Source organism: Oncorhynchus mykiss, chromosome 6 (assembly GCF_057628025.1).
Source record: "Oncorhynchus mykiss isolate SJ-2025 chromosome 6, ASM5762802v1, whole genome shotgun sequence".
NCBI classification, from domain to species: domain Eukaryota; kingdom Metazoa; phylum Chordata; class Actinopteri; order Salmoniformes; family Salmonidae; genus Oncorhynchus; species Oncorhynchus mykiss.
The window spans coordinates 39,512,501-39,540,000 of record NC_143027.1 but is presented as its reverse complement, the minus strand read 5'-3'; the positions used below and the strand labels follow the sequence as shown (position 1 = coordinate 39,540,000).

At 45.0% G+C, this 27,500-nt stretch overlaps 1 protein-coding gene across 2 annotated transcripts in view; it reads right to left on the bottom strand.

Moving 5' to 3' along the window:
- The window catches only part of ptch1 (patched 1), an 80,528-nt gene that overhangs the window by 15,919 nt on the left and 37,109 nt on the right, over positions 1-27,500 (bottom strand). For both annotated transcript variants that reach the window (XM_036980081.2, XM_036980080.2), the window contains exons 12-18: positions 24,165-24,290; positions 15,320-15,438; positions 14,199-14,829; positions 13,343-13,652; positions 9,942-10,084; positions 3,346-3,529; positions 763-1,043 (exon numbers count right to left, since the gene is read on the bottom strand). In XM_036980081.2, coding sequence (XP_036835976.2) covers positions 763-1,043; positions 3,346-3,529; positions 9,942-10,084; positions 13,343-13,652; positions 14,199-14,829; positions 15,320-15,438; positions 24,165-24,290 — 1,794 coding nt within the window. The remainder of the gene's footprint in view (positions 1-762; positions 1,044-3,345; positions 3,530-9,941; positions 10,085-13,342; positions 13,653-14,198; positions 14,830-15,319; positions 15,439-24,164; positions 24,291-27,500) is intronic.

The window sequence follows — 27,500 nt, the reverse complement described above, 5'->3', positions numbered from 1 at the left end:
TGTATGTGTTTCTATGTGTTTCTATGTGTAAGTGTTTGTGTTTATATGTGTGAGTGTATGTGTTTCTATGTGTGAGTGTATGTGTTTATATCTGTGAGTGTATGTGTTTATATGTGTTTATATCTGTGAGTGTATGTATTTCTTCTATGTGTTTCTATGTGTGAGAGTATGTGAGAGTATGTGTGTATCCTTGGAAACTCCTACATTACACGGGAAAAGGGGGTGTTTTTAAAAAGGAGTGGGAGTCGCCTCGGTAACTTGTGTCCTATCCCCATTTATTTGAAGTCAGTGTTTGGGAGAGACAGAGTAGACTAAACAGCACAAGATAAACACTGGGTCAAGACTGGGCTAAACACACAGCAGCCTGATCTCCTCTCCTCCACACCCCATCTCTCCACTCCTCTCTTCAGCTCCCCCTTTCTCCTCTCCTCCCTTCTCTCTCCTCCACTCCTCCCTGCCCTGCTGCCTCTCCTCTCCACACTCCTACAGCCGCACAGTGCACGGGAGTGAAGTTTCTTTAAGCGGACGGATTGGAACATGCTGTATTAAGAGATTGTTTGGAGAGTACCTTTCCATCTTTTAGCTCGGTTTTAGCGGATTTTAATCTTACAGGCTGATGAAATTGACTTCATTCCAAACATACTGATGTATAATATCAACACAAATGCTGCCAATATATCCAATGCAAGAAGAATGCGGGTTTCGAATGTGCCTTGTGTGTGCCGGCGTGCGTGCATCGTGTGTGTCTGTGTGTGTACTCACGATGATACCGGCGGTCCAGGGGTTGAGCAGGAAGAGGGCACAGACGAGGAAGGTGCAGGCTAGCACCACGCTGATGGAGAGCAGCAGCCAGTGTCTGAGGCCTACGTACTGCTCCCAGAAGAGGAAGGGGTAGCCGTTGGGGTAGCTGGGCAGGCCCTGGCGGCTGTAGTTACTGCAGATGGCCCGCACCGACTCAATGGCCTCCACAAACTGGGGGGTCTCGCGGAGCCCGTTGAGGTAGAAGGGAAACTGTGCATATTCGATGGGCTCGGCGGCAGGAACTAGAGGGGTGGGGGGGGTGATGGTACAGTTCAAACAAGTGCACTATTCGACAGTTCACTTCCACCTCTTTATAGAAATTAATTGGGACTGGCTGGTGGGCAGAGCTGAAGCTTGGGGGGGGCTCGTAGGAACAGGGCTCCATTCTCTCCAGTCTCAGCCTAATGATAGGCTATCAGCCCCAGACACACAGCAGAGTGTCAGGCCTGACGTTGATCCGCTATAATTACAATGTCTGAATCACCACCATTACCCCACCCTCTCTCTCACACCCACACACACACACACACACACACACACAGCCGCACTCAAACATGTAGACACACACTCGTACCTGTCTGTCAAACAGGGAAAGCCTAGACAGCTATGCAGTTGACTATGACACACACCACATTTGATTTGCAACACTGCCAAAACACATGTTCTAGAAAGGTTCGGACTCACGTAAAATGCTTTGTTTGTTTTGCCTTTATTTAACTAGGAAAGTCAGTTAAGAACAAATTCTTATTCACAATGGCGTCCGACACCGGCCAAACCCGGACGACACTGGGCCAATTGTGCGCCGCCCTATGGGACTCCCAATCACGTCCGGATTTGAACCAGGTTGTCTGTAGTGACACCTCTGGCGCTGAGATGCAGTGCCTTAGACCGCTGCGCCACTCGGGAGCCCCAAAATGTCATTTCATGTGCTCTCTCCTTCCCTTCACCCACCATACCCCACTAAAATATCAATTCCAGATTGTTTTACATAGTATTTTTTTCCAAAAACGTACGTTTGATCGAAACATCCCAAAAATGAGAACCGTAAAGACTCTCTGTGGTGTGTGTGTTCCAGTGGCTGGAGGGTTAGACAGCACCACTTGCTAACATGGTTTGGCCTATTATAATCTCCACTATAAATTTCCATTAGGACTGGGAGTTGGAGGTCTGCCAACGTAGCTCTGCTTCAGGGGGTTCCTGCACAGCCAAGCTTTCTACGCTGCTTAGCCAATCCCATTTACACTCACTGCTTGTTATCCAATCACATCTCCTCCCTGTAATGCACTTCCTGCTTGTTATCCAATCGTCTATCCCACCCAAGCCTTTGCTTGTTAACCAATCCTATTTATGTGTGTGTGTGTGTGTGTGTGTGTGTGCGCGCGCACACACGCGCGTGCATGTATGTATGTGCGTATGTGTGTAATGCTTAGAGGCCTGTGGTGGTAAGAGTTATCGCATTCACCACAGGCACCATTAGAGTACCACAGCGTGCTATTCCCTGCCCCTCAGCACTGCAAACCAAGCCATCACACACACGCACACAGTATACTGTAAACCAGAGATCATCAACTAGATTCAGCCACGGGCCGATGTTTTCTGGAGCAGATGGTCGGGGGGGGCAACATAATTACAAATAATTTGTGTGCGGCATATTGACCGCAAGAAGCCCAAACAGATATAATGTTTGACTAAAACATTTATAACTTCAAACCGTGTTTACGTTTGTATATGATCGCATGTCTCTTTATTATGCGTGGGAATCGGCCTACATGGAAACAGATTTTTTAAATGAAAATCTCTTGGAGCTGATTTACTGTTTTTTTTTTTTAACCGTCTTTTATGTCCAAAGATGAAAATTCCCCTCATAAATTGCTTCGAAAACTTGGGAGGCCAAATAAAACACAGTTGGGGAACCCTGGTGTAAACAGTACAACTACCTCAGTTACAACCAGAAAGAAGAGAAGGGTCAGTAACTCCACAGATGGTATTATAAACAGGTATTCTAACATACGGAATGGTTGAGCAGGAGAGGTCAAATGGAACGCTCGAGGAGAAATTGCCCACAGAATAGCTAGGACACAAAACATAACAAGTAGTGTCTAAATGCCTTTAGAGGTACAAATCTAGCTTCAACTCTAGAGGTACAAATCTAGCGTCAACTCTAGAGGTACAAATCTAGCGTCAACTCTAGAGGTACAAATCTAGCGTCAACTCTAGAGGTACAAATCTAGCGTCAACTCTAGAGGTACAAATCTAGCGTCAACTCTAGAGGTACCAATCTAGCGTCAACTCTAGAGGTACAAATCTAGCGTCAACTCTAGAGGTACAAATCTAGCGTCAACTCTAGAGGTACAAATCTAGCGTCAACGAGAGAAGTAGCTCATGCACACTTCTTACATTCAGTCCCAATCGGTTTTAATTGAATTGCCAAATCAGTAGGCCAGAGTGCCAAAGAATTATTGAGAACAAATAATGTATGTCTCATATAACTGGCCGTTGAGAGGCCTTTGTGATAGTGAAGTGTGCTGTGGATTGGTCACTCACTGCTGAGGCGTGTCTCGGGCATGGAGTCTGTGCGGTCGTGGAGCCACTCCGGGGGGTGTGGCCGTATGTTGGCCTGCGAGGCTGCGTACGCCACCGGGTCGTTGCTGACCCACGCCGTCAGGTAGATGTAAAACGCCCCCGGGTTGATGATGCCATCCGCATCCACCAAGCGCTGCCTCGTCAGCTAGAGGGGGAGACAAGGAGACAATAGTTCATTATTTGAAAAGAAGGATAGAGGGAGAGGGAAAGAGAGGGGGCGGGAGGACAAGGGAGAAAGGAAGAGAGGAGGTGAGGGATAGTGTGTGTGATATTGATGGTTACAGATATTAGATCTTAATTTGAGCCAGTTTGCTACAGCAGGAAAAAACTCCTGCAGAAACAGGAAATGTGAATTATTATGTGGATAATAATTTATGGACGTTTTTTTTGTAGGGGCTGGTACAGTTTTCATTAGGACAAATAGTGTCTGGCATTTTAAAGTGGAATTTACAAAGCCTTTATAAAATGTGAATATACTTCCTGCTGTGCAGGAAAATTCTCAGCAACAAAATCGTGATCAAATGAAGATCCTACATCTATAGAAACGGACTGGCATTGTAGAAACGATGTTGACCCAAAACTTTGTCTATATGAACTGGCCGCAGAAATCCTGTTTATAACCGTGCGTGAGCATGAGAAAGCGGGCCGGCTTTGAAAAATAAGCGAAAACTATTTCTCCCTCTCTCCAACCCAAAGAAAAGTAAACAGTCAAACACTGGTGCCTTCTGACATTTCCCGTACTTCTCGCTGAACTTCCCAGAATTATTAGGCCTACATGGAAAATGGAAATGTCAAATCAGCTTTCAGGCGGTCAGATGTGCTAGTCTCCTGAGAAAAAAAAGCATGCAGGTAATGTGTTGGGATCAGGCTTCCTCTCCAACAGAATTAGCCAGGAAAGGCTAGCTCACACAGACCTGATACATCTTCCTACCTCCTAGTCCTCTAAGAGCTAAATAGCTTCCCTCTCTACTTTTTTCTCACATTGCTAACTAATTCCCTATACAGAACTAGCTGGTTACCTCACCTCCACAACAGGGCTGGCTAATAGCTACCCTCCCTGTTGGGGCTATAGCTGGCTCCCTCCCATGTGAGAACGGGAGGCCTTGGTATCTAGCTCCTGAAAGTCACAGCCATTACTGCACACAACTTCATCACATCAAACTAGCGAGCTCATTTCTCTTACAACTAACTCTATTCACAAATAGAAGAAGCGAGCTAGCTTCCCGCAGCGCTAACTAGCCCCCTCTCAGGACCCTCTGAGGGCTGTAGCTCCCTCCCCTTTGAGAGCGGGGGGGGGGGGGGGGGGCGTAGCTAGCTACCTCCATTTCTGCACACCGCTCTATGTCACTCGCCCTTCTCAGTACAATAAATCCCTCGTTCACAGAGGCAGTGTTAGGGGAGAGGGGGAGTCCTGGGGGTAGGTAGGGGGAGGTGTGGAGGGGGGAGGGAAAAATTGCTTGAGTTAGTTAGCGTAACAATAAAAAAATTGGCTGGGGTCCCTGTGCGCGTCTGTGTGCAGTTAACCTCGCTGTTAACACTGAAGGAAATGCCACCCAGCAAATGGAGTAGAGCTATAAAAATAACACAGCATCTGTACAAATGTTGCTCGTGCTTGCTGATCCTGACCCCTACGGATACCCAGAATGCCCTGCACCACAGTCGGATCCGGACCGAGAAGAAAAGGGCTCTTGATAGCAGTAGCAAAGGCAGCCTCTCTCTCTCTCCCACCTTCCCTTGCTTGCTCCCTTTCCCTCTCCTTTCCAACCTCATTTCCCTCTCCTTTCCAACCTCATTTCCCTCCCCTTTCCAACCTCATTTCCCTCTCCTTTCCAACCTCATTTCCCTCCCCTTTCCAACCTCATTTCCCTCTCCTTTCCAACCTCATTTCCCTCTCCTTTCCAACCTCATTTCCCTCTCCTTTCCAACCTCATTTCCCTCTCCTTTCCAACCTCATTTCCCTCTCTCTCTATTTCTCTCACCCTTTTGCCTCTCTTTTTCTTTCCCTATTCCTCTCTTTCCCTCATCCTCTCTCTCCTTTCCTCTCCTCACCTTTTCGTTCTCTCTCTTCTCCTCACCTTTTCGTTCTCTCTCTTCTCCTCCCCTTTTCGTTCTCTCTCATCTCCTCACCTTTTCGTTCTCTCTCTTCTCCTCACTTTTTTGTTCTCTCTCTTCTCCTCACCTTGTTATTCTCTCTCTTCTCCTCACCTTTTCGTTCTCTCTCTTTGCCTCTCTCTCTCTCTCAGAAACACACACATTGCCAACTTTCATATAATTCCCTTGGCCATAAGGAACGAATGACCGTCCAGTGCTGGGAGAAATGTTAGCAGAAAGACATCAAAGGGAAAATGCCTCCCCAGAAAGCTGTGGTGTGGCATATCAAAATAAAACATCTAGCTTTGCAATTTGCCAGGGTTGGAAAATATCTGTTCTTAATTTGACATGGAAAAAAATACAGCTACTACTGTACAGTATACACTTTGACAAAAAAACGTACTCTCTCTCTCACACGCACGCACACGCGCACAACCACACGCACACCCACACACACATGCACACCCACCCATACACCCACATACACACACCCTCACACACCCATACACACACACACACACGCACACACACACGCACACCCACATGCACACCCACACACACCCTCGCACACCCATACACCCACACACACACACACACACACACACACACAAACACCCTCGCACACCCATACACACACACGCGCGCGCGCACACCCACACAGTGTTGACTCAAAGAGATCACGTGCTTCAGGTCCTCTCCACTCATTGAAAGGGGACACGGCAGCAGAGCACAGAGAAAATAAGAAGAGGGACGGGAGGGAAGAGAGAGAGAAGAGCGCGGGAGAGAGGGGAAAATAGAACTTTGAAAGAGAGAGAAAACGGTGAGAGAGAGAGGGAGAGAAAACCTAGAAAGAGAGAGGGAGGGAGAGGAAAAGACAGAAGAGTGAGAGAAAGAGAGAGACGGGGAGAGAGAGAGAGTTGAATTCCAAAGGTCTGTCTTGCATTAAGCAGCAGGATACGCAACCACTGTATGTCTTCAAGCTGTCACGGGAAGCCCATGGAGCACGGCTGGCGGCCCATCGCCCTGCAGCCAGCTCCGGTTCCCTCACAGGCACAGGAAGTGACATCATAGGGCCGCCCGCACACCAGCAGGCCTCCCAGGCCCGGGCTGTTTCGTGATATCTATGCTAGTGGTTTACCAACAACCAACAAAAGGCAAAAACCCATCCAACTAACAGAACAACATCTCTAGCAGACCCACCATTGCGTCGCTGTCTGATGAAAACCTTGTAACTCCATTTTTGCACACATGTTTATTTTTTCAAGATTCAAGAAGCAAGAAAATGTATTCAAAATAGCTTCTAACGTTTCATAATTGTATTTTCATAAATGGTCATTTTTTTCAATTTACTGAGAAGTTTCTGTTTTTTTTTTATATAAGAGGTTTACATCAGACAGCGATGATTTGGGAGATACTGCTAGGCTACACTATTAGCCAGATAGTGGAGGATCTAGGGTACACTTCAATGATTCATCATACACACTCACCAACACACACACGCATACCTTCAGACTCCAGGGGGCATGATAATGTCATCTATCTTCCTCTGTCTGGCGGCTTACTATCACACCTAGCCTTAACTAGAAACACTGTGAAAGTGTTCAACTGTATTATCTGATGCTAAAGGGAACACAAACACATGCACACACACCATGGTTAGAGTTGGGTATCTCTAGCCTGTAGCTAGCAGCAAATGGGACAAACGGTTTGAATGAAGAGTTAATAGCTTTTTCAGAGACGGGTTGCAGCCCCGGCGAGGGCTTTAAATTCCTGGGCTTGGTAAAGTCATCAGAGAGCGAGAGAGAGAGAGAGATAGAGAGAGAGAGAGAGAGAGATAGAGAGAGAGAGAGAGCCCTGTTTATAAGCCAGGTGTGGCTTTCCTAGGCCCAGCCACAGACCTCGACTCACACGTACACCCACAAAGGACAAAATGGCCTCTGTGTCACTCAGTATCCCATTCTCCAAGGCTTCATCAAATCCAGTGTTGTACAATCCTACTGTACCATTGCGACATTCGAGGACAAGAGATGAGAAGGACAGGATAAGAAGGCCACAGAGCATCATCAAGCATTCAAATAGTTCTGCTTCAGTCAGATAGTGTACTCCTCATTGCCTTTTATGCTCGCTTCGAGGCAAGCAACACTAAAGCATGCACGAGAGCACCAGCTGTTCTGGATGACTCTGCGATAATGCTCTTGGTAGTCGATGTGAACAAAACCTTTAAACAGGTCAACAAAGCCGCTGGGCCAGATGGATTACCAAGACGTGTACTCAAAGCATGTTCGGACCAACTGTCAAGTGTCTTCACTGACATTTTCAACCTCTCTCTGACCTGGTCTGTAATACCTACATGTCGCCCCCCCCCCCCCCCCCACACACTTCGCCCCCACCTACATGTACAGATTACCTCAACTAGCCAGTACCCCCGCACCCCTCGGTACCGGTGCCCCCTGTATATAGTCTTGTTATTGTTACTCTTATTGTGTTACTTTTTATTATTACTATTTATTTTAGTTTCACGGTAAAGTCTATACTTGTTGTATTCGGCGCATGTGACAAATGAAGTTGGATTTGATTTGAGATAGGGTCATTCAGTATCTTCCCTAGGCAGAGGTTGACAGGCTTGCTTTGTAGTAATCATCAAATAGTCACCTGGTTAGCGTGGGCGACTTACGATCCCACATCCACCTGGTTTAGATAAAGGAGTTTTGATCATACTGTACACCCACCTAGTTGAAGTGAATGGGTTTTGATCGAAAAACTCACTTTCTTTAATAAATGCGTTGGAGACAAGTCACGTGGTTGAAGTGAATGGGTTTAGCCTGGTTTTAATAAGTGGGTTTCACCTGGTTGAAGTGAAAAGGGTTTTGCCTGGTAATAGCCCTTGACACTCGTACCCGTGTACAAGTTGAAACTGGCAGATTTGGCCACTGATAAGCGCCTAAATTGGAACGCAGTGGCTGTACAGTAACATGCTATACATGACGTCAGAGCTCTGCGCGTCACACTGCTGTGTGGGTTTTGACTGACAGCCGTTCTGAGCTTGAGCACCACTTGCGACAAGAAGTTGCCCACATCCCTCCAGCTAATTGAGCAACTTAAAAATAAAAAAAAATATTAAAAAATGTTGTCTGAGTAAGGGAAATGATGGAAAGACGTTGAGGATTATAATAAACACCCGTCCAAACGTGCACTTCACATTTCTATATCATACAAATCATGTAATATACAGTGTCAGTGTTTATGATCACTATGTTTGATGTACAGTTACTAGATGACATGGCATTGTACCCTGGGTTGTCCTGGACAGAATGAGCCTGTGTTTGTTGTATTGTGAAGACAATTTGGCGCGGACCACACAACTGAATGAACTCATGACTCCATTCCATGCTCCCCCAAATCTGCTTCTCTGAATTGCCTTGTGAAAGCCTAACACTGTAAGATCGTATTTTATAATTTAGCTAGACATGTTGGCCATAGAACAAGCTTTCAAATGATTCCCATTTGACCCAGATTGCGATTTATAATGTACCATTTTTGGATTGTGGGGATGCAGGGATGCAGGGCCGTGTTCCAAACCAAACAACTACAAGTGTGCTTGCTCTAGTTCCTCAAGGGCACAGCTAGGAGAGGTCAAAAAAGCCCTTTGTAGTTGAAGACTTTTCTTTGAGTCATAAAAGTGCATGGAAATAACTTAGGAACTGTGCCCACTTTGGAGAGGTGGGTGGTCACTTTGAAACACCAATTAGACCTTCCACTCAAACCCGTGTCATTGTTCTGTCTTATGTTGCACCTACCCCACATTTTCCAAGAATGCTCTTATCATGTTACTGAATGTATCCAGATTAATAATATATTTCATTATCAACAAAATGTGGGAAAAAGTACAGTAAATGTAAAATGCACATAAAATCAACAGTTTAATGTTTGGATTCAGTCTTGTGTCAGGTGAACTGTTGTCTTTTCATTTTACGTCTAATAATTTCCCTATAATCTCCAAACTGGTCCATTTTATATGCTACCATAGTTCTGCATGTGCTCATATTTCTTCTATAAGAAACATTTCAATTGAGCCCTATCCATATAGGCCATTTCCATCGAGTATAAAAGGTTATTAATAGCTGGGTCTCACCTGGATGAAGTGAATGGGTTTAGCCTGGTATTATTAAGTGACTCTCACCTAGTTGAAGTGAATGGGTTTAGCCTGGTATTATTAAGTGACTCTCACCTGGTTGAAGTGAATGGGTTTAGCCTGGTATTATTAAGTGACTCTCACCTGGTTGAAGTGAATGGGTTTAGCCTGGTATTATTAAGTGAATCTCACCTGGTTAAAGTGAATGGGTTTAGCCTGGTATTATTAAGTGACTCACCTAGTTGAAGTGAATGGGTTTAGCCTGGTATTATTAAGTGACTCTCACCTGGTTGAAGTGAATGGATTTAGCCTGGTATTATTAAGCGGGTCTCACCTGGTTGAAGTTGATGGGCTTGTCCCTGCGCCCGGTCTGTACCAGTAGTTTGTAGGCCAGGACCCCGTCGTCTGAACCGTTCCTGTAGCTGCTCTGTGTGATCCGACCCGCCTCCCAGTCCTGATCAAATGCTGCCTGCAGACCTGTAGACACACAACCACAACGCAACCATTTCACAACCATAACATAACCATACGTCACAACACACAAAACAACCATAACATAACCAAACATCATAAACCCCCCCCAAAAAGAATAACTATAGCAAAACCATACATCACAGCATACTAAACACAACACCACTTCTCTCTACCAAAAATGTAGTTGAACACACAAAACACATAACCACATCAAAAGCATGTTCCACATTCCCCACCAAGACCAACAGACCTCTCAACATGTTCCATTCAAACTGAAAAACAGGACAACACTCTATTTCTTTTTAAAGAAGATCAAAACTCTACCACACATCCAAAACGGGCCATGTTTTCCACAACAACCGGTGGGCACGACCGCATTCTTCAAGAGAACTTCTAAAAGCAGACTATGGTCAAAAGGACCGCAAGGCCTTGACCGCACTCTTCAAACAGCGAACAGAGACAGCGAATCACTCTGTCCCCCGGAGCAGAGCACCACAACGGAACATGAGCAGTAGCCAGACCGTTGAAGAAGTCATTAGGAGCATGACCAGTCGGTTTCTAACGGACACAAACCAAACCAAAGCACAGCACATGTGAAGTCTCTCTTCCGGGATATCGACATAACTTCCTCGGCGGGGCTCTGGCCTGTGGAGATATTGACTACATATAGACATACAAGACAGTAATGGCCTCTTCTGTAGAACTCACTCCAATTTCGGTCTCACGGCAACCTCTTTTTGTCTCAACATTACACAGCAAGACCTCGAACCGGACACACACAACAACAACAACGCCAGCAGCGGGTCTCTCTCTCTCCCTCTCTCTCTCTTCTCTTTCTGTATGGCTTGTGATTGCTTGAACTTGAATCTCAGCACAAAGTGCTGAACGTGTTAAATCTCTTCCAAACGGCTTGCGATGTGAGACTAGTAATCCAGGGCCTGTTAGTCAAATGTGTTTCAGTTTTAGTCCCCCACACTGAGTGGGATAATGGTTGTCTAATTACACACATTTCTCCCCCGCGTACTTTATGAGACCTCACTTAAACGCCTTAAAAGACGCTGGTACATGGTACATACTGTGCTGGTTAGTGCATTGTACAAGAGCAGGACAAACTCAGTATCCAACTCCGACAAGCTCTCAGGTAGAACAGGCCGAGAAAATATACCTCTCCACCTCTGTTTCTTAACTTCTTTCCGTCATGCCCTCTATCGCTACCTCTCAATTACTAATTGTTTGTTTGCTCTCTCTCTTTTCTGTGTTTCTCTCCTCTTGGCCTCCTGCACTCCCCTCTCCGTTCCCCCTGGCCGGTAGCCTGTTTCTGGGATAGTGTTTTTGGGTCTCCCCTTGCTCGCTGTCTGGGTCCAATTTGTCCAGCCATCTCACTGAGCAATATTAAACACAGCTCTCCGCAAACCACCCACTCGGCAGCTCCCCGCCCAGCCACGCACGCGCGCCACACGCTACACATTCAAGCACACACATACATACGTGTGTAAAGCGCGGACGCAGATGAATAAACAAGGAAATGTACAAGCACGTCAACCCGCAGCGCATCACCAGCGGTGTCCAGCTGTTGTTTACAGGCTTAGGTCTACGTGATTTCCTGTTGCTGGAAAACAGCCGCAGCTCATGAGGATGCCTGTAGAACATGACAGCTCAAAAGTGCACGGTGCACGCCTGTGTGTTTGTGTGCAGGTACAGTGCATTCGGAAAGTATTCAGACCCCCTTGACTTAGTCCCACATTTTGTGGCGTTACAGCCTTGTTCTAAAATGGATTCAATTGTGTACTTTTTCTCCTTATCAATCTACACACAATAACCCCACATCCTGCAAATATACTCCAAATCAAACAACTGAAATAGTACATTTACATAAGTATTCAGACCCTTTACTCAGTACTTTGTTAAAGCCCCTTTGGCAGTGATTACAGCCTCGAGTCTTCTTGGGTATGAATCTGCAAGCTTGGCACACCTGTATTTGGGGAGTTTCTCCCATTCTTCTCTGCAGATCCTCTCAAGCTCTGTCAGCTTCGATGGGGAGAGTCACTGCACAGCTATATTCAGTTCTCTCCAGAGATGTTTGATTGGGTTCAAGTCCGGTCTTTGGCGGGGCCACTCAAGGACATTCAGAGACTTGTCCCAAAGCCACTCCTGTGTTGTCTTGGCTGTGTGTTTAGGATCATTGTCCTGTTGGAAGATGAACCTTCACCCCCAGTCGGAGGTCCTGAGCGCTCTGGAGCAGGTTTTCATCAAGGATCCCTCTGTACTTTGCTCCGTTCATCTTTCCCTCAATCCTGACTAGTATCCCAGTCCCTGCCGCTGAAAAACATCCCCACAGCATGATGCTGCCACCACTATGCTTCTCTGTAGGGATGGTGCCAGGTTTCCTCCAGATGTGACGCTTGGCATTCAGGCCAAAGAGTTCAATCTTGGTTTCATCAGATCAGAGAATCTTGTTTCTCATGGTCTGAGAGTCTTTTATGTGCCTTTTGGCAAACTCCAAGCGGGCTGTCATGTGACTTTTACTGAGGAGTGGTTTCCGTCTGGCCACTCTACCATAAAGGCCGGATTGGTGGGGTGCTGCAGAGATGGTTGCTCTTCTGGAAGTTTCTCCCATCTCCACAGAGGAACTCTGGAGCTCTGTCAGAGTGACCACCGGGTTCTTGGTCACCTCCCTGACCAAGACCCTTCTCCCCCGATTGCTCAGTTTGGCTGGGCGGCCAGCTCTAGGAAGAGTCTTGGTGGTTGCAAACTTCTTCCATTTAATGATTGGGGCCACTGTGTTCTTGGGGACTTTCAATTCTGCAGAAATGTTTTGGTACCCTTCCCCAGATATGTGCCTCAACACAATCCTGTCTCTGAGTTCTACGGACAATTCCTTTGACATCATGGCATGGTTTTTGCTCTGACATGCACTGTCAACAGTGTGTGCCTTTCCCAATCATGTCCAATCAATTGAATTTCCCAAGTGGACTCCAATCAAGTTGTAGAAACATCTCAAGGGCGATCAATGGAAACAGGATGCACCCGAGCTCAATTTCGAGTCTCATAGGAAAGGGTATGTAAATAAGGTATTTCTAAAAACCCGTTTTTTTTATAGGGTATTGTGTGCAGATTGTTAAAATCCATTTTGAGAGAGAACTTTTTTTGTAAAATCCATTTTAAAATATGTCTGTAACGTAACAAAACGTGGAAAAAGTGAAGGGGTCTGAATACTTTCCTAATGCACCGTACAGTACATGTGTATTGTATATGCCTCACCTTGCAGCCAGTCCCTGAAGTAGTGGAGCCACATGAGTGGCAGCTGGCCGTTGTCCTCCCTCAGTACGTAGCGGATCGTGTTGAAGCGACAGTGCAGCTGGTAGAGCAGGGGCTGGGCCTGGGAGTACTCCGCTCGCTGGGTCACCACGTACATGTTGTAGAAGGAGAAGAACTTGAACTGGGCCCCGATGAAGTCGTACTCGCTGGTCTCCCTGGGAACGATGTCGGTCAGCTCCAGCCCGTCCCGTACCCGTGTGGTCCCGTACAGACTGACCCCCAGCAGGACCAGGAACAGCAGGATGACTACCACCTGAAGAGAGGGAGGGACGGAGGGAGGAGGGGGGAGATAAGTACACAGCACGCCGAACATGGGTGGCCCTTTACAGACTGAAACCCAACGGCCACAGAAACAGCCCACGTTCCAAAGTGAACTAGAGTAAGCTCACTATGTAGGGAACATGGTGCCATTTGGGACGCAGTCAAGAGCACGTAAATACCGCTGGCAGGACCTGCTTTACTCTCCCAGTTTAGTCACCCATCTCAACACTCCAGCCAGCATAATGTAGTGTCTGTCTGACCACAGACTGAGTCAGTCAGGTCAGGAGGTCAGTTTAAGGGCCCACCCAGGAGAGAAGACAGACCACAGACTGAAAGCCAGGTCTACCCCCGCTGTAAGATATTTGACAACTAGAACGTACTCTAACTTACTACTGAAGCTCTGTGGTTAGATAGGTCTGACTCAGCAGGCTCTGCGAGTTAGCCACCGCTGGGGAGGAACACACAAGTGTGCCCGCAGGCGTGCGCGCGCGCACACACACACACACACACACACACACACACACACACACACACTGACCTTGGTGGTGGGCTGCAGTAGGAAGGGGGCGTAGTGTTTCTCTGCGAAGGAGGCCAGGGTCCATCGGGAGCAGGGGGGCTCCAGACAGCGCAGCCCCAGAGAGGCCTCTCCAAACTGGGACAGCAGATCCCTGGTGGAGCTGGCACTCTCCCCCGACACACACACCCCCTCCCCCGCCTGGGGGGAGACAGGGGGAACGCCAGAGGAGGACGGGGGAGGAGGGAACGGGACTGAGCCGGAACCACGCCCACCGTTGTTGTTGTTCAGGTTGCCGTGACTACTGCTACTCCCACTCCGGCTGTGATGGTTGCTATGGTGGTTGTTGTTGCCATGAACACCGTGACTGGCGTTGGGGTTGTTGGCGGGGCCAGTGGCTGCGGGTGTAAACGGTTGTACGGAGATCTGGGACCTGGGTTCGGCCGTAGTGTAGAAGGCCTGAGTCCTGGGGTCGTACTCTGTCCTCAGCTGGACGGTAGACTGCATGGTGATCTGAGTCTGCTGGGAGAAACCATGGCTGCTGTAGGAGGGAGGGGGGGTGCGGAAGGAGGTAGGAGGGGGGCTGTAGTGACTGCCATCTGCTCCATCCAGGTAAGCCTGGGGCTCGATCTGGATCACCCTGTTAGCACACGGGCTGGAGAGACACAGACAGAGAGTTAGCACACAGGCTGGGGGACAGACAGACAGAGAGTTAGCACACAGGCTGGGGGACAGACAGACAGACACAGAGTTAGCACACAGGCTGTGGGACAGACAGACAGACAGACAGACAGAGAGAGAGTTAGCACACAGGCTGTGGGACAGACAGACAGCTAGCAGTGGCGCTGGAGATGTTTGGTATATGTGCACGTGTGTACTTCTGGGAGTGTATTGACTGTGTGTTATGGAGCTGAACATGCACAGACAGGCAGGTGATGTTTAACAAAGAGAGAGAAGGATAAACAGACAGACAGAGAGCACACTCTAAACAGTAATTAAAGGATCAGTTAGGGAAGTTGAGGTAGAGATACACTCAGCTGTAATCACATGGAAAAATACGACACACCTTTATGAACCCCGGGGTGGGGAGAGATATACAGTGTGTGTGTGTGTGTTGAGTATGTGTGTGTGTGTGTGTGTGTTACCTGTAGAAGCAGCAGAAGATGTCAAAGCGCCGGTCCTCTCTGCGATACAGGTCCATACTGAGGATGGCAGGGAAGATGAGCAGTACCATGGCAAAGTTAAACACCACCACCACCGCAGCCTGGCCAGGGAGAACACACACACACACACACACACACACACACACACACACACACACACACACACAGGGAACAATTGGTTAACTTATCAGGCTGCCATGAGTTGGGAGGGGGTAGTTTATAGAGTTCCTACAGGGGTCTACACGGAATATGCAAACCAAGCCGGCGAAGTGTAGCGCAGTGTCGCTTCTCGTCACAAAAAGGGCGTCTCCTTATAGCGTGCTCGGGGCACTACCGTGTCACGTGCAAATTGTAACGCGTCCTATCATACTTTCCGTGACCGTGGGGGCAGTGTTGTGTCGGCAATGAAGCTTGCTTGCTTCCTTGATCTGATCTATGGGCTATAGGTTATCGCATGAAATCAGCCTATTCTGCATTGATAAGCAAATATAATATCAGCAACTGTTCAAACAATAAACCAAACCACATTATAGCCTTATTAGAATCCAAAAGGTTATTTTGTTTGGAAGTGATAACTAGTCATTTCAGGCTACTGGTAAAAACAGCTACAAGATATGTGCTTTTTCTCCACGACTAAAACATGATGATATTCTTATTTTTAGCTGATATGGGAGTGAATACATTGAAACAGCATATGAAACTGGGATAATATCGTAGGTTGCACAAGCAAGTATACGAATATTTGCCAGGGCATATTATTTCATTATAAATCGGATTATTTCACAAGGAGATGAGGGAAGCCAATCAACTTCAAAATCACTTAAACACCCAGATCAAATCAAATCAAAATGTATTGGTCACATGCGCTGAATACAACAGATGTAGACCTTACTGTGAAATGCTTACTTATGAGCCCTTAACCAACAATGCAAAAGTATTTACTAAATAAACTAAAGTAAAAAGTAACACAATAACATAACGACAAAGGGGCTATACACAGGGGGCACCGGTGCCGAGTCAATGTGCGGGGGTACAGGTTAGTCCAGGTAATGTGTACATGTAGGTAGGGGTAAAGTGACTATGCATATATAATAAACATCATGTAGCAGCAGTGTAAAAACAAAAGTAAACAGTAAAAAGTACGGAAGGCTGTTTGATTAATTGTTCAGCGGTCTTATGGCTTGGGGGTAGAAGCTAATAAGGAGCCTTTTGGAACAAGACTTGGCGCTCCGGTACCGATTGCCGTGCGGTAGCAGAGAGAAGAATCTATAACTTGGGTGACTGGAGTCTTTGACCATTTTTTTGTCTTTCCTCTGACACCGCCTATTATATAGGTCCTGTATTGCAGGAAGCTTGGCCACGGTGATGTACTGGGCCATATGCAGTACCCTCTGTAGCGCCTTACGGTCAGGTTGCCGAGCAGTTGCCATACCAGGTGGTGATGCAACCGGTCAGGATGATCTCGATGGTGCAGCTGTAGAACTTTTTGAGGATCTGGGGACCCATGCTGTCTTGGTTTAGTTTGACATTAAATAAGCAGCCTATTTTGCATTGATAACCAAACATAATCTTAGAGACTGTTCAAACAATAAACCAAACAACGTTGTAGCCTTATAGAATCACCCCAAAATGTAAGTGATTATTATTCTAGGTTCAAACTGATAGCCACATGCTTTTTTTCTTCAAGTATAAGAATATTTGGAGATGTGGGAAGCTAAAAGGCTAGCTAGCTTGCAGTGTTTAGCCAATTTGCAAGCAAGGGAAGACAACAAGACAATACACTCTACAACAAATAAGTAGACAACAAGAAAATACAAGAATCCACCCAAAAAGGTATTTTGTTTAGAAGTAACAACTAGTGATTACAGGCTATTGTGAAATGGTAGAACCTACTGTAGCCAACTAAATAGTCATGTACTTTTTTCTCCATGACCAAAACATGAAGTTCTATATTTAGATGATATGGGACTGAATACGTAAGCAGTTTATCAAATCAGGATAATGGGTTAAGTTATACTAGTATAAGAGTATTTGCCGGGTATATTATTTTATTATAAATCTGATTATTTCACATGGCGATGTGGGAAGCTAAAATGGCTAGCTAGCTAGCTTGCTATGTTTTAGCCAGGCTAAAACCAACTACTAAGGCTGCCAGCTAGCTACTACTAGCGAGGGAAGGCGACTCTTCCTTGTTTTCACAAAATAAAGACAAAAATACAAGACTTTGCTTTCGGCTCCTTGTGAATGGGAGTGGGACTGGAGAGAATATCATGTTACAAAAGGTGTCACCTACTCCAAAAATACATTTTTACCTGGCTAAAAGAGAAATAATACAATATCTATTGTTTACAGGAAACTAATTCTGCAAATATAGATGAGGAAAAGGACTGGGAGGGAGAAATACATTTTTGTCATGGGCAAAGAAACTCAAAAGGGGTGATTATACTAATTATTAAAAATGTTCTGATTGTGCAAACTGTACAAACAGATCCTCAATGAAATGTATTATTTTAAATATGCTATTGGACCCAAAACAGATTGATCAGGCAAATTGATCGATATTGGCCAAATAATGATGATCCAGACTTCTAAAATATATAGAATAATCTATTGAGTTCACAAGCAACGAATGAATCTATTATTATGGAGGGAGATTATAATACGGTTTTAAGTACCTCAATGGAGTGTAAAGGAAGTCACACTACAAACTATCACCCTCAAGCAATTAAGGAGATCACGAATATCATGGATACATTAGAACTAGTGGATATATGGAGGCTGAAAAACCCTGACCTAGTGAGATGTATATGGAGGAGGCTTTTTCAAGCTAGCCGTCTTGATTACTTCCTGGTCTCATTCTAGCTGGCATCAAAAGTAAAAAAGTATTAATAGGAAACCGAATGCGATCGGACCACCATCTAATTGGCCTCCATATAACTTGCAGAATTTCCAAGTGGACGGGGCTGTTGGAAATTGAATAAAAGCTTATTTGATAGAGGAAATAACAGAGCAGGTAGATAGTAATGGAAACTGTACTATAGAGGCACAAAATAGGTTAGAGGAAAAACAAAAAGAATTGGAGGTACTTATTTAAGAACGATCAAGTGTAAAGTATTACAAAAATAAAGCGAATTGGATTGAAAATGGTGAAAAATGCACAACATTTTTCTTGAATCTTCAACATAGAAATGCTACCGTAAATAATTTACAGAAATCATCCATGATTCACAAAATGATATTTTGAAAGAGGAAGCAAAATGTTTTAAGCATATGTTTTCTTTTCAGTTTCCTCCATTTCCACTGAATGATGTTAACTGTAAGGATTTATTTCCTAATAATAATAATAATAACGTAAAATGAACAAATTTACAGAAAGACCTGTGTGAAGGCCAACTTACAGAAGAGGAACTTAGTGATGCAATTAAATCTTTCCAGTCTGGAAAAACACCAGGGCTTGATGGTATAACAGTAGAGGTACATCAGACCTTTTTTTATGTACTAAAATATCCATTATTAGCATGTTTTAATTATTATAAAAATGGTAGACTTTCAGGAACTCAACAAGAAGGTCTGATTTCATTACTACTAAAACAGGACCCAGGTGGTAAGTATAAAGATCCAGTCAATTTAAAAAACTGGAGGCCTCTTACACTTCAATGTTGTGATGCGAAAATCCTGGCGAAATGCATAGTGGTGAATCTCTTATACAATGGGTAAAAATGATGTACAGCAACCACAGATGTAAAATAGTAAATAGTGGTTACTTCTCAGAAAGTATTGAGCTTTTAAGAGGAATAAATCAAGGCTGTCCGTTGTCTCCATATCTATTTATTATGGCCATTGAAAAGCTAGCTATCAAAATTAGATCCAACAAGAACACCAAGGGGTGAGAAATCCATGGGATAAAAACAAAAGTGTCAATGTATGACTCAAGTTTTTTCTTAAGTCCGCTATCTAGATCCCTGCACTGTCTTATTGAAGATCTTGGTCACTTCTCTAGCCTCTCTGGACTAAAACCTAATTATGACAAGTGTACCATATTACGTACTGGATCGTTAAAAGACACCGTGTTTACACTATCTTGTAGTTTACCGATAAAATGGGCGGATGGTGAAGTAGACATACTTGGTATTCACATTTCCATAAAATATAAATGAGCTTACCACAGTTAATTTCATTAGAACGTTTGGAAAATAGATAAGATTCTGCAACCATGGAGAGGTTGGTCCTATCACAGTTTACTTACTTACTAATGGCGCTGCCTACTCCAGACGACTATTTATATAATGTATATGAGTTTGGGGGGCAAAAATGATTAAATATTAATGTTTTAAAACTCACTAAAAGCTTCACTCATATATAAGTTATACTTAAACGCCAAATGGTTCTCCAGTAGATTATTAAGAAAGACTCATCCTTGGCCTTTTTGCCTTTATACAGATTACAACTTCTCATTTCCTGAATAATTTCGAATGAAATTTTGTTTAAAGTATTGCTCTTTCTTAAACAAGCCATACAAAGCTGTTTACATTTTCAGTTTTATCCTCTACAAAAGATATAACAAATATTACAACAAATGTTATGGTTAAACTCAAATATACTGATTAATATAACAAATATATATATTATATTTATTAATGATATTAGGTATAGAAATGGTAGAGTTATGACACATACGCAGCTATCGAAAATATATGGGAATGTCTGCTCAATCCCAACTTAAAACCAACTGATTGCAGCACTACCACAAAAATGGAGGAGGAAACTGGAAAAGGGAGAAGGAAGGGAACTTGTTTGCCTGCCTCATATTAAAGATAAAAATTGTCTGAAAGGAATTGGCATAAATAGAAAAATATACCCGTTTCATTTGAGGACAAAAATGTTGACAGCTGCGTCATACAGGTTGAAAATAAATGGGAAGAGATTTTCGATGTACCGATTCCATGGCACATGGTTTATGAACTCGTACACACAAAAAACGTTGAGTTTTTTTGAAATTATTATACAAAATTCTTGCCACCAACAGAATGCTATATATATATATATATGGGACATACAACGATCTCAGCTCTGTAGATTTACTGCGAAGAGACTGAATCACAAGATTATTTATTCCTGTATTGCCCATATGTAGCTTGTTTCTGGTCAAAGGTTCAGGAATGGTTCAAAAAAAATTACAACATTAATTTAAAATGAACCTTACAAATAGCAGTGTTGGGCGATTTGGAAAACCATGATCAGTCAATAAATACTATAATAATACTCGTAGGAAAGGTTCATCTTTAGCTCACAATCTGTGGATACTATACGATTAGAAAGTTTATAAATGTATGTAAAAACATCAAAGAACAATTGAAAAGTATATGGCACATGGAAACCAAACGAGGGTGGTCTATGGTGATAGGTGGGATGGGCTGAGAGTGGCTGAGGGGTGGGATTAAAGAGCTTATGTATGGTAATGTATTATTGTTATGTGACTGCTTTATATAACGTACCATGTACAGTACCAGTCAAAAGTTTGGACAAGCCTACTCAATCGAGGGTTTTTCTTTATTTTTTTTTTAGCTTCATGAGGTCGTCACCTGGAATGCATTTCAGTTAACAGGTGTGCCTTATTAAAAGTTCATTTGTGGAATTTCTTTCCTTCTTCATGCGTTTGAGCAAATCAGTTGTGTTGTGACAAGGTAGGGGTGGTATACAGAAGATACCCCTATTTGGTAAAAGACCAAGTCCATATTATGGCAAGAAAAGCTCAAATAAACAAAGAAAAATGACAGTCCATCATTACGTTAAGACATGAAGGTCGGTGAATTCGGAAAATGTCAAGAACTTTGATAGTTTCTTCAAGCGCGCATTTGGCATGGGTCTCCAAATACTCAAAAGGTTCTACAGCTGCACCATCGAGAGCATCCTGACCGGTTGCATCACCGCCTGGTATAGCAACAGCTCGGCATCTGACCGTAAGGCGCTACAGAGGGTAGTGCGAACAGCCCAGTACATCACTGGGGCCAGGCCTCCTGCCATCCAGGACCTATATAATAGGCGGTGTCAGAGGAAAGCCTATACAATTGTCAGACTCCAGTCACCCAAGTTATAGACTGTTTTCTCTGCACTCGCTGTTTGTTTGTTATCTATGCAGAGTCACTTCGTCCCCACCTACATGTACAGATTACCTCAACTAGCCACCTGTACCCCTGCACACTGACTCGGTACTGGTTCCCCCTGTATATAGCCATGTTATTGTTATTCTTATTGTGTTACTTTTTATTTTAGTCTACTTGGTAAATATTTTCTTAACTCTTCCTGAACTGCACTGTTGGTTGAGGGCTTGTAAGGAAGCATTTCACGGTAAAGTCTACACTTGTTGTACTCGGTGCATGTGACAAATAAAATTGAATTGGATTTGAGTTGAATGAGTAGGTGTGTCCAAACTTTTGACTGCTACTGTATGTAAAAATGTACATGTAAAACGTCTATGTAAAATGTATGTACTGTATACGCAGCAGAAAAGCTGTAAAAAACGAAAAAACTTCAAAGATATGTGTCACCCGAAGAGGAGTGGCGGTGGAAGGGTTAATTAAAAAAAGAAGGAAAAAAATAAGAAGGAAAAAAAAGAGTGTGAGTGTGTAAGAGGAGAACATGAGAGAAAATAAAAGGAGAGAGAGTGTCGTGTGTAGCTCTTAGAGCCGTAAAGAGTAGAGGGTGGGGGTTGGGGTTAGGCTGGGGCCCTGCCCAGAGTACAATCTGGATCCTGTGTAGCTGCCAGACCACTGAACACACACACACACACACAGACACAAGCACACACACACACACATACACACACACACACACACAGACACACACTATGTCCTGTGTGTGTGCCAGGCCACCCAAGGAGACAGAGGCCTGCAGGGCTTGAGGTGATGAACAGGCGCAACGGCTCAGAGACAACACACACCCCTACACACACACGCACGCACCCAAGAACACACTCTCTCACACACGCGCACACACACACACACTCACACACACACACACACACACACACACACACACACACACACACACACACACACACACACACACACGCGGGTTCTCACTACTGCCAGTTTACAGCAACCCATTCCATCCCACTGTAACCACGCCTTAACACCAACCAGACACACACACACACACACACCGCTCCCCCTCTCTCATTCCTTACCTTCCTTACCTCACAAGTCTCAATTCCATGCACAGCACAAGAAAGCGAGAAAGGTAGAGAGAGAAAGGGGAGAGAGAGGCATGAGGGTGAGGGGGGGTTAAGATGGAGGAGGGAGAAAGAACGGAACACATAGATTCCTAGTCTGACCACACAAACACATCACATTTCTGTTGCTCCCGGCTCCGTAAGGATTTTCCTAATGAAATCAACCTCTAAACACACACAAACACGCCAGGTGTGACCAATGGCTGACCCCGGTAAAGAGACTGGAGCTGCAGTGTGGCTTATCTTCCTCTCTTTGTCTAGCTCAGATCCACACTCTTTTGTTTCTTCCAGACTGAAGGAGGGGAGGAAATGGAGAGATGTGATAAAGAGAGAGAGAGAGAGAGAAAAAAGAGAGACGAATCCCTCTGTTCCAGAGAGGAGTAGACTGGAGGAAGTTGTTAATGCTGATAAAGACAAGAATGTGCTTTCAGACACACGCACGCACTCCCACGCATGCCTGCACACACACACACACACACACACACACACACACACACACACACACACACACACACACACACACACACACACACACACACACACACACACACACACCTCCATGTATGGTATTTGTCTGTGATGTGTGTCCGTCCTGGTTCTATCAGACCTTTGGGCTAAGTAGAGCATGTTTGACAGACCCCTGTACTAAAGCCATCTGTCCACATATACTAATATCAGAGTAAAGTCTCGCCTGCATCAGGAGGGTGGGGGGGGGGGGGGGGGCTGCGAGTAGGTGAGTGTGTGAGTTGTGTACGTCCAGACATATCTGCGGCGTGGTATGTGTAGCGTGCAGCTGGGCTTGTTGTCAGGGCAATGGCACAGGAACTCAACCACCTCTTCCTTGGGTCAGAGGTCAAACAGCAGTGTGTGTGTGTGTGTGTGTGTGTCAAGGTATTCCGCCACACGCACAGATGAGAGAGAGTGGGAGCAGACAGATAGACAAGACATGTAGATGAGGAGAGAGGATGACTGATCTCTCTAACCCCCAGCATTTTCTAACTGTTTCCTCTGTCACCCCCCCCCCCCTCTCCTCTATCTCTTTGTGGTGTGATGACATTACTAATTAATGACAGATCTGAGTTAGGACCCCACCCCCCAACCCTCCTAACACCCCCACCCTACTCCCCTCTAACCTCGCTCTCTACCTACCTCCCACACTGGTATCACAAGCGCACACACACACACACACACACACACACACACACACACACACACACACACACACACACACATGGATTGGGTTACGTGGACCCAATCGGGACAGATATTGGGCCCACCACTAATCAAATCCCGTGGGTCGACTACAACACAACCTTACCGTGTAATGCTTACTTACAAGCCCTTAACCAACAATCCATTTCAAAATATTGACTAAATAAACTAAAGTAAAAAATACATAAAATAACAATAACAAGGCTATATACAGGGGACACCGGTACAGAGTGTGTCACAAGGGGGGTCTAGGGATATTCACTCACTTTCAGTTTGATGAATGAAATCAATAAAAAGTAACCTTGAGAAATCTGGGGCTGATGAACGGACACACACACACACACACACACACACACACACACACACACACACACACACACGTACCTGCAGAGAGAAGGCTCGTAGGGCAGGTATTGGGATGAGGGCTGCCATGAAAAAGGCAGTGACGTTACTGATGGAGGTGAGAGCTACACTTGCTCCTGTCCTCTTCAAACACTCCCCTGTACGGTCCTACATCACGCAGAGAGAGAGAGAGAGAGAAACCCATTAGAATCCCCAACCTGTTCAGAGAGTCGGCTACAAAACCCAACGCATTGCAAGAGGATACATGGTGACACGATTGGTATGACAACAGGATATATGAAAAATAATGGGGGGGGGGTAAGAGGTATCAACAGCTGCAAAAAAAATCATGGTACGTTCCAACTTCCAACTTGATCTAAAGGCAAATGTTTGAGTCGGTGAAGATATCTGACAGGGTGATTAACAGCTTTTGACATTGACATTGATTTGGTGAAATGTCTCCATCTTCTGCCTCGGGTGATTAGGAGTGGAATACGGCACTCTGCTTATCTCTCCATGACACCTCAATAAGCCCCAGATTAGGAAGAATGCACGCGGCTTGTGTGGCTTTTTAGAGGGACAGAGAGCGCTTTCTACACACACTAACGTGAAACTCCCCCCCCAAAATACACTTATCTCACTTAACTGCCACAGGCACAAAACCCTATTCATCATGTCTTACCCGTATCTGCTCCAAATGGATCTACACACACACACACACACACACACACACACACACACACACACACACACATACACACACACACATACATACACACACACCCCTCAGAGGGTTTGCTGGCGTGTGTTTGTGTGTGCGTGTGTGTGTGTGTGTGTGTGTGTGTGTGTGCGCGTGTGTGTGTGTGTGTGTGTGTGTGTGTGTGTGTGTGTGTGTGTGTGTGTGTGTGTGTGTGTGTGTGTGTGTGTGTGTGTGTGTGAAGTGTTGAGGACGTGCAGGACCACACACAGAGCTGGTGAGTGTGTGTCAGACAGAAGAGATCAGGTTCCGTTTACGTCTCATCTCCACCACATAAAGGAAACCGGGGGATGGAGGGATGGAGGGATGGAGGGAGGAGAGGTGCGTGGGGGAAAACAAAAACAAGCAAATACATGTCTGTGTTTTCCCTTTCGCATGCTGGAGACGGAAAATAATCCTCTCCACATGCACACACACACACACAGACACACACACACACACATTTGTTTTGCTATCCTTATGGGGACCAAAAAATTGATTTTCACTCAAAATCCTATTTTCCCTAACCCCTAACATTACCCTAACACTAACTCCTAACTCTAGAAGTATCCTTATCCCTTAACCTAACTCCTAACTCTAGAAGTATCCTTATCCCTTAACCTAACTCCTAACTCTAGAAGTATCCTTATCCCTTAACCTAACTCCTAACTCTAGAAGTATCCTTATCCCTTAACCTAACTCCTAACTCTAGAAGTATCCTTATCCCTTAACTTAACTCCTAACTCTAGAAGTATCCTTATCCCTTAACCTAACTCCTAACTCTAGAAGTATCCTTATCCCTTAACCTAACTCCTAACTCTAGAAGTATCCTTATCCCTTAACTTAACTCCTAACTCTAGAAGTATCCTTATCCCTTAACCTAACTCCTAACTCTAGAAGTATCCTTATCCCTTAACCTAACTCCTAACTCTAGAAGTATCCTTATCCCTTAACCTAACTCCTAACTCTAGAAGTATCCTTATCCCTTAACCTAACTCCTAACTCTAGAAGTATCCTTATCCCTTAACCTAACTCCTAACTCTAGAAGTATCCTTATCCCTTAACTTAACTCCTAACTCTAGAAGTATCCTTATCCCTTAACCTAACTCCTAACTCTAGAAGTATCCTTATCTCTTAACCTAACTCCTAACTCTAGAAGTATCCTTATCCCTTAACCTAACTCCTATACTCCTATGCCTAAAATAACCTGTTTCCTTGTGGGGGCCGACGAAATGTCCCCACTTGTCTGAATTGTCCTTGTTTTACTATCCTTGTGAGGACTTCTGGTCCCGACAAGGATAGTAAAAACAAACACACACACACACACAGAAACAAACACACACACACCAAAGTTAAACCCAGCAAAAGCCTCTCTCTTCTTGCCTGCTAGTAAAACCTATTCTTGTTTTTTGACTATACAAAGGTTCTGTTCACTTGTTCCAGATATCTGCACACATTCACAGGAGTCCCGATCCCTTGCAGCGGTGTATATACCGAATGCTTCTATCTTCCTTTGAATGTCTGGCTGTGTGTGTGTGTGTGTGTGTGTGTGTGTGTGTGTGTGTGTGTGTGTGTGTGTGTGTGTGTGTGTGTGTGTGTGTGTGTGTGTGCGTGTGTGTGTGTGTGTTTGTGTGTGTGTCTGTGTCTCTGTGTCTGTGTCTCTGTCTCTGTGTCTGTGTCTCTGTCTGTGTGTGTGTGCGTGTGTTGATGTTGCACCACAGGCGGAGACAGGCTCACACACATTCTTCTAGGTGAGTGATAAGAGGAGGGGGAGACAGAGAGAGGGAGAGAGGGAAGGGGTGGGGGGGTGGGGGGGGGCTGTTCAATCTTCCCCTCTTATCAAGGGCACATTTAGACCTGGGAAACTCACCTGGCCCCATATTTTTTTTTAAGTCTCAGAGTGCTGAGCCAGGGTCAGGAATCCCCCTGTTCATATAATCATATTAATTTTGATCTAAATAAGGCATAGCTGGTCCTAGATCAGCTCTCCTACTCTGAGATGGTGCTTCAGTGCAGGCTGGGAATAAAGGAGTCCCGCCCCTATGTGATCAATCACTCAATCAATCACTCAATCACTCACTCACTCACTTACTCACTCACTCACTAACTCACTCAATCAATCAATCAATCAATCAATCACTCACTGTATTTAGAAAGCCCTTCTTACATCAGCTGATGTCACAAAGTGCTGTACAGAAACCCAGTGCGGTGTGGAAGCATAGTGTTGCTGTGGAAGCATAGTGTTGCTGCTGTGGAAGCATAGTGTTGCTGCTGTGGAAGCATAGTGTTTTTGCTGTGGAAGCATAGTGTTGCTGTTTTGGCTGCATAGTGTTGCTGCTGTGGAAGCATAGTGTTGCTGCTGTGGAAGCATAGTGTTGTTGCTGTGGAAGCATAGTGTTGCTGCTGTGGAAGCATAGTGTTGCTGCTGTGGAAGCATAGTGTTGTTGCTGTGGAAGCATAGTGTTGCTGCTGTGGAAGCATAGTGTTGCTGCTGTGGAAGCATAGTGTTGCTGCTGGGGAAGCATAGTGTTGCTGCTGTGGAAGCATAGTGTTGCTGCTGTGGAAGCATAGTGTTGCTGCTGGGGAAGCATAGTGTTGCTGCTGTGGAAGCATAGTGTTGCTGCTGTGGAAGCATAGTGTTG